Source organism: Pseudophryne corroboree, chromosome 2, assembly GCF_028390025.1.
Source record: "Pseudophryne corroboree isolate aPseCor3 chromosome 2, aPseCor3.hap2, whole genome shotgun sequence".
Classification (NCBI taxonomy): Eukaryota; Metazoa; Chordata; class Amphibia; order Anura; family Myobatrachidae; genus Pseudophryne; species Pseudophryne corroboree.
The window spans coordinates 182,597,110-182,610,817 of NC_086445.1; the positions used below are offsets into that span (position 1 = coordinate 182,597,110).

Here is a 13,708-nt window from a genome sequence, read left to right on the forward strand (position 1 = left end):
GCTTAAAAAAATATTTTTTATGCTGCCCAGGGCGCCCCCCGCGCCCTGCACCCTGCAGTGCCGCTGTGTGAGTGGGAGCATGGCGCGCAGCGCGATCGATTTGCGGTACCTCAAAGCCGTCACTGCAGTCTTCAGATCTTCTTCTACTCACCTGTGTTCTGACTTCTGGCTCTGCAAGGGGGATGACGGCGGGCTCTGGGAGTGAACCCCTAGGCCAGGGACGGATTGGGAGATAAAAGTGGCCCTGGAAAAAATTCTAGAAGTGGCCTTGTGGGCGGCATCAAATCAACTGTAGGCGGGACCAATACAAAAGTAGGCGGGATTACTGCTTCAAAATATAATGTAGGCGGAGTTACACCAACAAAAGGCAGATCATGTTAGTGTTCACTCTAGGATTTTTAGGGCAGGGTGCTGATCACAGGGAGGGCACATTTTTCATTCGGAAGGGCACTTTTTTAAGTTAGAAGGGCAAAATTACGTACAGTACAACATACTATAATGCTTGGTGCTCCCAATCCCACAGGACAAAGTATGAACAGTGCGCGCCGAAGGCGCGCGTCAAAAATGTAGGGGCGTTGTTTCATGTGGAAGGGGCGTGGCCACATAACAGTGGCAATTCACATTACACCTCACAGTAGTGCACCTAATACACAATGCACCAGGTAGAACCTCCTATACACACTGCGACAAGTAGAGCACGTTATACATATTGCGCTAGATAGAGCATGTTATACACATTGCGCCAGGTAGAGAGCACTGAGACACACTGCACCAGGTAGAGAGCACTGAGGCACATTGCACCAGGTAGAGAGCACTGAGGCACACTGCACCATGTAGAGAGCACTAAGGCACACTGCACCATGTAGAGAGCACTGAGGCACACTGCACCATGTAGAGAGCACTGAGGCACATTGCACCAGGTAGAGAGTACTGCGACACATTGCACCAGGTAGAGAGCACAGAGACACATTGCACCAGGTAGAGAGCACTAAGACACATTGTACCAGGTAGAGAGCACTGAGACACACTGCACCAGGTAGAGAGCACTGAGACACACTGCACCAGGTAGAGAGCACTGAGACACATTGCACCAGGGAGAAAGCACTGAGACACATTGCACCAGGGAGAGAGCACTGAGGCACATTGCACCAGGTAGAGAGCACTGAGACACACTGCACCAGGTAGAGAGCACTGAGACACACTGCACCAGGTAGAGAGCACTGAGGCACATTGCACCAGGTAGAGAGCACAGAGACACATTGCACCAGGTAGAGAGCACAGAGACACATTGCACCAGGTAGAGAGCACTAAGACACATTGCACCAGGTAGAGAGCACTGAGACACACTGCACCAGGTAGAGAGCACTGAGACACACTGCACCAGGTAGAGAGCACTGAGACACATTGCACCAGGGAGAAAGCACTGAGACACATTGCACCAGGGAGAGAGCACTGAGACACACTGCACCAAAAAAAAAAAAAAAAGCGAGAAACCTGGTCCAATGCACTAAAGGGGATCCATGTTCACACATGGATCCCCTTTCCCTGAATGCCGGGACCCCACTGTGACTCCTGTCACTAGAGGACCTGGCAGCAAATCAGGGAGCGTTACGTCATAGCACTCTCCTGATTGGCTGAGCGCTCCTGGCCTGTCAATCAGATGGAGCGGTCCTCCATTATAGTCAATGGTGGGAAAATTGCGGTCTGCGGATAATCGGGAGGTTAATTGAGGTCACTCTTGTGGGTGACATCAATTAACTTTGCGGTTAGCCGCAGACATCTAAACCCCCAGACACAAAATTACACCTGACACCTATAAAATTACACCTCACACCCCAAGACACAAAATTACACCTCACACCCATAAAATGATACCTCACACCCATAAATTTACACCTCACACCCCCAGAAACAAAATTACACCTCACACCCCAGACATAAAATTACACCTCACCCCAGACATAAAATTACACCTCACCCCAGACATAAAATTACACCCGACACCTATAAAATTACACCCGACACCCATAAAACTACACCTCACACCCCCAGACATAAAATTACACCCGACACCCATAAAACTACACCTCACACCCCCAGACATAAAATTACACCTCACACCCCCAGACATAAAATTACACCCAACACTCATAAAACTACACCTCACACCCCAAGACACAAAATTACACCTCACACCCCAGGACACTAAATTACACCTCACACCCCAAGATACTAAATTACACCTCACACCCCAAGACACTAAATTACACCTCACACCCCAGGACACTAAATTACACCTCACACCCCAAGATACTAAATTACACCCGACACCTATAAAATTACACCCGACACCCCAAGACATAAAATTACACCTCACTCCCCAAGACATAAAATTACACCTCACTCCCCAAGACACAAAATTACATCTCACACCCATAAAATTACACCTCACACCCATAGACATAAAATTATACCTCACATCCCCAGACATAAAATTACACCCGACACCCCAAGACACAAAATTACACCTCTCTCCCCAAGACACAAAATTACACCTTGCACCCATAAAATGACATCTCACACCCCCAAACATAAAATTACACCTCACTCCCCCCAAGCACAAAATTACACCTCACCCCCTACACAAAATTACACCTCACCCCCCCTACACAAAATTACACCTTACCCCCCAAACACAAAATTACACCTCACCCATAAAATTACACCTCACACCTCCAGAGCACTGTACACGAGTCATACCACCTCACCTCTCCTACTGTAGAATGTGTGCACCCACCGCGGCCGCACCTTCTCTTCCTGCAAGGTCCGCACTGATTACGTCTGTGGCGCTTGGCGCGCGGACCTCCTCTTCAGGTCAGCCGGTTGGGGGCGGGGCCGCTGACTAGAAAACGGCCGCTGCATTGCCCACAATGAAGCAAGTGACATAGAGGGGGGGCGGGGCCGGTTCTGTGGCCGCAGCAAGGCATAAGCAGAGTATGTGGAGGGGGGCGTGGCCGGCTCTCCTGATAGCGGCCGCTGCAGCAAGGCATAAGCAGATGACATGGGGGGGGGGTGGCCGGCTCCCCTGATAGCGGCCATTGGCCGAAGCAGCTAGGTGACTGATGACTAGGTGACTGGTGACGTGCCGTGCGGGGGGTGGGGGGGCGTGGCCGCACACAGGCATAAGCTGTTGAGGGGAAGGGGGGGGCAGCATGAGATGGTGATTTGCGGGGCCGGCTCTACTGACAGCGGCCGCAGACTGTATTACATTATGCAGGTATTGTGCCTGCCTGGTAACGCAGAGGGGGGCGGGGCCGCGTAGGACAGGCGGCCCCACGGCCCAATCGGCCCCCCGGGGAAACTCCCGGTGACTTCTATGGCCAATCCGGCCCTGCCCTAGGCGTACCTAGTGTTCCAAACCCTCAGGAGCTAATGGTGTCCTGTAGCCAAGAAGCAGAGCCTTTAAACTCATCAGAAGTAGGTCTGACTTCTCTCCCCTAAGTCCCACGATGCAGGGAGGCTATTGCCAGTAGTCCTCCCTGAAAATAAAAAAACTAACATAAAGTCTTTTCAGAGAAACTCAGTAGAGCTCCTCAGTGTGCATCCAGTCTGCCTGGACACAGAATCTAACTGGAGTCTGGAGGAGGGGCATAGAGGGAGGAGCCAGTTCACACCCATTCAAAGTCTTAAAGTGGCCATGTCTCCTGCGGATCCCGTCTATATCCCATGGTTCTTGAAGTGTCCCCAGCATCCTCTAGGACGTATGAGAAATAGGATTTTAATTACCTAACGGTAAATTCTTTTCTCGTAGTCCATAAGGGATATTGGGGGTACTTCCAAGTTGATCGCAGCAGGAATTTTTTTAGCAGTTGGGCAAAACCATGTGCACTGCAGGGAGGGGGGGGGGGGGGGGAGATATAACATTTTGCACAGAGAGTTAGATTTGGGTGGGTTATTTTGTTTCTGTGCAGGGTAAATACTGGCTGCTTTATTTCTACACTGCAATTTAGATTGCAGATTGAACTCACCACACCCAAATCTAACTCTCTCTGCACATGTTATATCTGCCTCCCCTGCAGTGCACATGGTTTTGCCCAACTGCTAACAAAGGGGGTGATTCCGAGTTGTTCGCTCGCTAGCTGCTTTTAGCAGCATTGCACACGCTAAGCCGCTGCCCTCTGGGAGTGTATCTTAGCAGAAATGCGAACGAAAGATTAGCAGAATAGCGAATAGAAATTTCTTAGCAGTTTCTGAGTAGCTCCAGACTTACTCAGACATTGCGACCAGCTCAGTCCTTTTCGTTCCAGGTTTGACGTCACAAATACACCCAGCGTTTGCCCAACCACTCCCCTGTTTCTCCAGCCACTCCTGCGTTTTGCAACTCGAACGCCTGCGTTTTTCCGCACACTCCCATAAAACGGCCAGTTTCCGCCCAGAAACCGATCAGCACAGCGATGAAAAAGCTTTGTTATGCCGTGAGTAAAATACCTAACTTTTGTGTAAAATAACTAAGCGCATGCGCTCTGCGAACCTTGCGCATGCGCAGTAAGCGACTAATCGCAGTATAGCGAAAATCAGCAACGAGCGAACAACTCGGAATGACCCCCAAAGTTCCTGCTGCGATCAACTCAGAATTACCCCCATTGGGCACCCCCCTCAGTGCGTTGCCTTTTCTGCAGGTTCTTGTTATGTGGTTACCTGTTCAGCGGTTGCTGTTGTTGTTAACAGCCGTTGATGGTTGTTACATGCAGTGGTGTGCTGGTATGTAAATCTCACCACACTTTGTTCTCATATTTCCTCCTCTTATATACTGTATGTCCTTTCTCCTTCTGGCACGTTTTTACCTATGACTGCCTGTGGGAGGGGGCATAGAGGGGAGGAGCCAGCACACCCAGTTGAAGAAATTTAAAGTGCTCTGGCTCCTTTGGACCCCGTCTATACCCCATCGTATTAGATTTCTCAATATCCCTTATGGACTATGAGAAAATGATTTACCGGCAGGTAACTAAAATCCTATATTTGGCGGGACAATCCTGTTTTTGTGGGACTGTCCCGCTGTCCCACCCGCGGGTTGCAGTGTCCCTAAGCAGAGCAGCAGTGAATAGACGACAAGAACACTACCCATGAGGCCACGCCCCCTAATTTATGTGTCCCTCCTTCCAACTTTCTAAAGTCGGGAGGTATGCAGTGGTGGGAAATTTGACCACATACAAGTGATAGCCGCAGATACAGCAGACGTCTATAAGGTCCAAAAATTTTGTTTACATTGGCACAAATACAAGTTGGGCACTAGGGACAATCCAGCTCATGGTCTAAACCAGTGGTTCCCAAACTGTGTGCCTAGGCACCCTGGGGTGCCTCAGGACACTTGCAGGGTTGCCTTGGATTGGTGGTCAAGGACCAATCAAAATTATTTCTGGTTAATGTAATAGGCAAAACCAGTGCTGGTGGCTGCCAATCATAAAATATGTGGACAAACAGGAGCAAATCTTGTTCCTCACCACATAATGGAACCTAAAGATGACATATAAACACAATTTTTGATTTAATATTTATTTCAAAATTTTTGGCCTAGCGGTGCCGTGAATAAAATTCTGATACTCTAGGGTGCAATGATTCCAAAAAGTTTGGGAACCACTGGTCTAAACTCACAGGCTCCAGCACTGTCTGTGACACTCTTGCATATTTTATGCAGCTTTACTCCATATCTGACTCTGATTATGGCCCTCATTCTGAGTTGATCGCTAGCTGCCTTTGTTCGCAGCACAGCGATCAGGCTAAAAATCGTAAATTCTGTGCATGCGTACAGGCCGCAGTACGCACGCGCGAAGTACTTTCCCACAAAACTATGCAGTTTTACACAAGGGCGAGCAACGCTTTTCTGTCGCTCTGTTGATCGGTGAGTGATTGACAGGAAGTGGGTGTTTCTGGGTGGTAACTGCCCGTTTTCAGGGAGTGTGCTAAAAAACGCAGGCGTAACAGGTAAAAACGCAGGTGTGCCTGGGGAAACGGCCGAACGCAGGGCGTGTTTGTGACGTCAAAGTAGGAACTAAACTGACTGGTGATCGCAAGGTAGGAGTAGGTCTGGAGCTGGTCAGAATTGCATGAAAATTTTTACGCGCAGTTCTGCTAACCTTGTACTTATCAGCTTGCACTTATCACTGGTTTATCACTTCCTTATGCCTTCTCCTGGTTAATACATCTGCCCCCATATACCGTGGGCCATGCACTGATGGCGTGGTCACATCAAAGACAGTGCAGTGGGAGGAAGTACAGGAGAACACCAAATTACTTTAATAATTAAGCAGCCCTTTACACAGTTTAAATTAGAAAAGAAAGCATAAAAATGTGTAAATATATAAATGTTCTATTACTCAGCTTTCCTCCAACCCCCCTTCCCAAACCCCCACAAACAGCATAACATAGACCATTCATTGTGATTCTTCTTTATTCACTCCTGACCAGATAACAGAGTGCATGCTGCTTTCTTGGTGACAAGTACGACGGAGCCACATGAACAATGGTTCTATACAGTCTGTGTCTTCTGCTACCAAATATCCAATTGTGAAGATGCTGATTACTCTTGGATGAAGTTTGGGTTTAGTACAGTAGTCGTAGCACTTTTATACAGTGGGTTTTGTGCCTGCAATTTAAAAACAATAAAATAATAATAATATAATAATATATATATATATATATATATATATATACTGTGTATGGATGTTATTACGAAATGAAAGCATCATGCTGCCATAAGGGGGTAAGCAATTCTGAGATCAGATTACACAGACCGGTATGTCCATTGGCTTATCTATAATGGGCGCAGGATGTGTGGTGGCACACAGGCCTCTGGGTTTAGCAGAGCCAAAACTGAGCACCCTTAATTATACTTACCTTTGTGGAGTCCCACATCATCACCTATCCGATTTAATTTATTGGGTAAAAATATCCTTTTCCCTTAGCTACTGCACCACTATGCTCCATCAATGATTTCTCTAGTTTACAGATTCGCTACTCTTTCCCACATAGTTTTCTACCAACTACGACACTTTTGCCAATCACTCCTACAGAACCCTCCCCCCATCTCTACGTCCAGTTTAGAATTGCTATGCAGACACCCCCAGAATACCAAGGGGCTCATATCTACTATATATCAATTACTACTCTCCAATAATCAACCCCAAAAGGAGTCACACAAATTGGCAAGGGGACGAGATATGGGTGAGACTCTGACCTCGAGGTCCAAAATCAGATTAGAAGTCGCCAAGAGCTTTATCTGTGTACATGTTAAAGAGAATTTGTGTAAATTCTACTTTCGTTGGTACTTAGTGCCCACTCGTCTCCACTTGATACACCCCACTGCTTCAAGCCTGTGTTGGCGACTATGTGGCCAGCAGGGAACTGATGCATATCTGGTGGAGATGTCCCTGCATTCAGTCCTTCTGGACAGAGATCCATGAACGGATAAAATCTATAACTGAGCTACAAATGCCAGTTACCCCTCTTTATTCGCTCTTATGTAGACCTATTCTATCTTTTCCACGATCAACTCAGAAGTTGGTCAAACATATACTGAATACAGCCAAACGTCATGTTGCATCACAGTGGAAATCACTTACACCTCCCTCAGCCATGATTAATGCAATCTGGTCTGTCAATACAATGGAAAGTATCACTGCATTCCTACATAATACCCCTCCTACTTTTATCAAAGTCTGAACAAGCCACTTTGAGGCCAAACCGCCATTATCCACAATTTAGTTTCATTCACTGTTCATGATATTCTCTTGCTCTCGACGACACTCCAACTGATCCTCTCCTCCGCCTTTCCCTCTTTTTCATTTCCTCTTCCTTCCCCTCTACCCACAGTTTTCCATGCTTGCTACCCTCTTTCATATTTTTATATACTTTAGTTTATGGTTGTTATCAGGATTTACTGACCTTGTCAAATGCTGGAATTATTATTTGGGATGTATATAACATGTTGCTTTATTATTTTATTTATTATTTTATAGTGTTCTCTATATGCTGACATATTGTTATTTTTTTTTTTTCAACCGTAATCTATCTCATATTGTATTCCCCCTACTTGATTGTATTTTATGGGGTGTATTCAATATGAGTCGGATCCATTCCGACATGCAGTTGTCGGAATGTATCCGACAAGGGCTATTCAATGAGCGGCCAAATCCGACAGTCGTTCCCGACAACTATCACAAGTACCGGCAGGGACGGCTGACCCGCTCCTCCTCATCCGTCCCTGCTCCTCTTCTCACCAGTCTCCGCTCCTCTCCTCGCAGGCCATCAATCAGCACAGCAATGTGAGTGGTGGGGCCGGGGCACTGGGCGGGCGGGTGACTGGCAGCTGTGGGGGGACCGGGAAGCCCGACAGCACCGGCAGTGTAGCAGGAGAGGACGGCTCAGCACACAGCGGCCAGCTGTGGCCGCTCGACCCCGGGGCACGGGACCCGTAATGTCCGTTTACGCTCTCCCCAGTACCGTGACAGCCCGGGCAGCGACATAGCTTGCCAGCAGTGAGTGACAGCAGGTGTCTAGCATGTGCAGGGCCGGCTCGGGGACCTGTTTCTGGGGGGTGAGTGCACATGGGCAGCACTGTCGGGAGGCGGTGGATCCGGCCCATACAGAGCCCTGTGACTGTGACCGCAGGTAAACCCTGGTGCTGCCGGTGCTGGGGGTCCTGTTCTCTCCCTCTGGGTGATGAGTGTAGTCAGTGTGCCGGTGTATGTACATGGGGGGGGGGGGACTTGAGGGAGTAGTACCGGGTGACCTGGCGTCATCACTAGTGCAGTGTGCTTGGTCCCCGTACCTTCCTACCTGTCCCCGCTCCCCCCTCTCATCTCCCCGGTTCCGACAATGTCAATCCGACTTTATACAAAGTCGGATAGACATTGTCGGAAACGGGCCAAAAACCTGTCAGATTTGGTCCCCTTTCCGACAGAAGCACGCAGATTGGCGGCTATTCTGCCGATCCACGTGCATTCCGACAGCTTTCTGACAAGTCGGATTTCCCGACTTGTCGGAAAAAATTGGGCCGCATTGAGTAGGTCGGAACCCCTTCCGACCTAAACATGTCGGAAACTGCCGTCTTTCCGACAAGACCGCAGTTTCCGACAGGTATTGAATACACCCCTATATGTTGATCTGTATATTGCAAGTTCATGAAAAAATTTAATAAACAGACTTTAAGAAAAAAAAATAGTGTTCAGTAAGAGTATTAGTCAGTAAGAGTAAACACTAAAATTTCCCTCCATGCATTTCGCTTACATCGTTCCATTGTTCATTTTTTCGTTCTTTCAGGAAGCGTTGATATTCCCGCCTGTCAAACAACTCCACAATGATCCGATAGGAGACGATGACGAGTAACCCTAACAATACAATGCCCAGAACGAGGCCGAAGATGAGACGGTTTGTCTGATATGCATTCTCTGTAACGAGTAAAAAAAAAGATGGAAATTATCGGTAAGAACAAGCGGTAAATATAAAGTAATGCAGCTATCGGTAAAACAAGGCTAAGCATGCTTTATGATTGTATAAAAAAAACAATGAAAAGATTAAATATTGTGTTATAAATCATGTTTATTGGATGATAAATGCCAGGTAAGCATTACAGCATCACACTTGTTAAAGTGGCCAATGAGTCATACTTGCCTACATTGTAAGTCTCCTCTCTGGGAGAAGTCCGGAGAGGAGACGCTGCATGTGTCTTCGGGGGGCGGGGGCGGACTGTGACATCACTAAGCCCCGCCCCCCCACATCGAGAAATGCAGCGATTCGCGGGTCCGCGGGAAGGGGGTGGGGCTAAAATGACGCGATTTGCATCATTTTAACCCCTTCTCCACCCGACGGACCCGCGAAGTTATCTCTCTATCCTGCTCGCATCACTAGGGTGTGAGCAGGATGCGGGAGACCTGCCCACTCTTCCGGGGGTGCGGGGGGCTACCCCAAAAAACGGGAGCCTCCCGCAGCTTCCGGGAGAGTAGGTAAGTATGCAATGAGTGCATTGTTCTTATGTTGTCCACAGTGTCAGTAAGAAGAATTGAAGGTTAAGATAGCCTACACAGAAAAGTTTTAGGTGTCAATTCATGAAGCAGTGATAAGAGTGGAGAAGTGAGCCTGTGGAGAAGTTGCCCATGGCAACCAATCAGCTGCTCCGTACAGTTGTATAGTATGCAAAGTATAAATCTTACTTCAATGCTGATTGGTTGCCATGGGCAACTTCTCCAATGCCTCATTTCTCCAGACTTTTCACTGCTTCATGAATAGACCCCATAAACACTTGACAAGAGAGGGAAAAAGCATACCTTTATAGCGCATACATGATTCGTTTTTGGTTAGTCTCAAAAACAGGTTGGTATTTATTTATTTTTATGCCGAACCAGCTATACTATTTGCCTAGAATCTAGATGATATTATGGTCAGAGTAGATTTCCCTCTGTCCTTATTTCAACTTCTGTCATACTATCCCATAAATGTTGCACAGTAGCTGGCGCAGGACTGATGGCACAACAAAGGTAAATCAATAAGGATGTGCATGCAGTTTTCACTTTTAAAATATCATATATACTTGGACTAGTTTTACATTTAGGCTGACATCTGGTAACCTTTTGTGGGGCTTTTGACTGAAATATCAACCAGTTACCTTGCTTCTATTATTATTATTATTATTATTATCATTATTTTCCTTTAATTATATGGCGCCACAAGGGTACTGCAGCGCCTAACAGAGTAAATAAACAAATGAGCAAAACAAAAAAACAGTGACTTACAGTACAAGACAATGTAGGACAAGTAAATGGTCAGTGGTCATAACACTGAAATAAGCATTTGAGCGTCAGAACCAAAGGTTAGGTGCCGTTGTAGGCAATATGGAATAGCTGATAGTCTAAGTAATACCCCTTTCACACATGGAGCTATATCCCAGGTTTTTGCCCGTGACCGTGCATGAACCCGGGATTTCTGAATGTGATAAAGGAGACAACCCGGGACTAAGTTCTGTGTCCACGACCATGCTCCCGACCAGGGTCATGGAGCTGAGACTCAGGAATTTTCCGGCTTGCTAGTCCCAGCAATTTCCCAGCTCACGTGTCTGAAAGTGACATAACAGAAGAAAAACCACATGAGGGAAGAGGGCCCTGCTCGTGAGAGCTTACATTCAAAAGGGAAGGGGCAGATAAACAGGGGTGACCCAGACGGGGTAGGCAGTGAGCGTGGGACAGAGGGTTAGGATGAGGGATGGCAGGCTTTGATGAAAAAGTGAGTCTTGAGAGGCCATATGAAGTTTTGTAGAGAGGATGAGAGTCTAATATGGAGAGCTAGGGAATTTCACTTTTCAGACTGTACAACCACACTAATTTATTACAATTATTACATTCAACAGTTTTTTTTCTAAATATTAATGATGAATTTTTATTCAGTCCTACCTTTAAACATGTCTTATATTTTTTATATGTGCTGTGCTAGTTAGATAGGTATAGACTTTACTATGAATACTTTCAGTACCTATCGCTAATGGTGATACAATTCTGCACCCTTAATTCTATATATGGCTTTATGATGTATCCCTATTAGGATGCCCTTGGAGTTGTCTCTTTTAATGTGTATTTTCTTGAGATGTGTATGTTTTAGATAAGTAATGAATTTATTAATAAGATTACAATTAATATGGTTCTTATTTATAGTGCTTTACATACAGTATGTTGTCGGTTTCTAGCATTTTATGTAAACAGTTTTGATGTCCTGGTAACCGCTATAATCAGTTGTACACAACCTGTTGTTGTGGTAATGGTATACACAATTGTCGGACATGCCCCCATAGGGGTCAGCCGATGTGCCTGTGCGTCTGCTCATGTTATGACATCATTGCGACCCTGCCAGGTGCCGTGGCAGCGTGGTGAGCACCATGTGTTATGCAGCTTTATAAGGTAAATAGTATGGCCTTGGTACAGATTATTGTTCCACATACTGTAGTCCCCATACTTGTCTAAGCATTTGGTACACCAAGGCATCTATTCCGGCATAGAAGAAATCAGTATCAAGCGCCTAAAGCCAGGACATGACGGGTTGCTGAACTTCACTGTCAGTTGTGCATCTCCTTCCACCCAGGTGCTTCTTCAATAGTCCAAAGTGATGGAAATCACTCGTTGCCCGGTCAGGGCTGTAGGGAGGATGATCTAGTACCTACTAATGGAACTCTGCTCATCGTGAACATCTGGCCTGTCATTATCAAAGGCGGTGTACCGAACCCAAACCTGTTTCCATGACATGACGTTATCACTATACATCTAAATAAGTTGCCAATGAATTTCAGCTGCTGATGTGCCCTTAAGACACAGAAATCTGATCACACTCTGCCCTTCAATGTCTGACCAAGTTTCCGCCAGCCTCGCCATCTTACAACTGATGTTGGGACAGTATGACTGATATAAGGTGCAGTCTAATGTCACAGCCGCTGGGATTTGTATTGAGACGCCCACTGGAGGTGTTTCTGATCCGCCGCTTGTGTACGAGGACACAGACATCAGACGCACTTCTGTCAATAGTGGAACCTCTGAATAACCATATGATATTGCAGCATGAAGTAAGATGCTGGAACCCTTGTAACTGCATATGGGAACGAAGTAGCAATGTAACATGCCCCTGAAGCGGTTGCGACATGCCTACATTTGGTTTACCACTCCCCGTTACCTCCCACAAACGCCCCCTGACTGTCACTCACACTGCGAATAAGTCCTCACTGTGACCAGCATCACAGGACCATAGCGGCACATGAAACAGTGCGACTTATACACATTCACAGTAGAAACAAATGCTCCACAGCGTACAACACTGACATTACGTCTATCTCCGAATCAGGCCCATGGTGTATTGCAAGATTTCTTCAAGAACTACACTTAAAATGATGGGCAATTATGCTATAATGCTATCTATAGGTGACCGTAAAATAAGTATCACACCTAGTAAAAAAAAAAAAAAAAAAACTTTTTTGTGACATGCGCTATTGATAAGACATTAATACATATACTGGCTAATTGAAGATTTTTGAGGCCATTATTGCTGTTGTGTATTCAAAACTTTTGCAGTAACTATTTTGTTTTTGAGTAGAGACTTTGGGCCTAATTCAGAGTTGATCGCAGCAGCAAATTTGTTAGCAGTTGAGCAAAACCATGGGTGTCATACCAACCCGTTCGCTCACTGCGTTTTCACGCAGAAGAGCGAACGGGTCCCTGCTGCGCATGCGCCGGCGCCTTTTTTGCGCCTGTGGGACGGCCGACGGCCGTAGCAGGACAGCGATCGCCTCTGCCTGATTGACAGGCAGAGGCAGTCGATGAGCGGGAGGGGGCGAAACGGCGGCGTTTGGCCGCCATTTCGAAGGCGCGGCCCGCCCAACGCAGGCGTGGCCGGACCAAACAGGGGGCGGGCCGCAGCGGCTGCATGACGTCATGCGCAGCCGCTGCGGGCCAGGGAGCGAGGAGTAGCTCCCGGCCAGCTCGCTAAAGCTGCGTTGGCCGGGAGTTACTCCTGAAGTGCAAAGGCATCGCCGCTGTGCGATGCCTTTGCACTTCTGCGAGGGGGGGGCGGACTGACATGCGGGGCGGACTAGCCCCGTGCTTGGCATCCCCCTGCATGTCAGGAAAGTTGATCGTAGCTGTGCAAAATTTTGCACAGCTACGATCAACTCGGAATGACC

General features: G+C 47.1%; 1 protein-coding gene across 2 annotated transcripts in view; it reads right to left on the reverse strand.

Annotated features, from left to right (window-relative positions):
• Positions 1–6,430: 6,430 nt before the first annotated feature.
• The window catches only part of ITGB7 (integrin subunit beta 7), a 109,461-nt gene continuing 102,183 nt past the window's right edge, over positions 6,431–13,708 (reverse strand). For both annotated transcript variants that reach the window (XM_063952101.1, XM_063952102.1), the window contains exons 15-16: positions 9,286–9,446; positions 6,431–6,643 (exon numbers count right to left, since the gene is read on the reverse strand). In XM_063952101.1, coding sequence (XP_063808171.1) covers positions 6,578–6,643; positions 9,286–9,446 — 227 coding nt within the window. In that variant the 3' untranslated portion in view covers positions 6,431–6,577. The remainder of the gene's footprint in view (positions 6,644–9,285; positions 9,447–13,708) is intronic.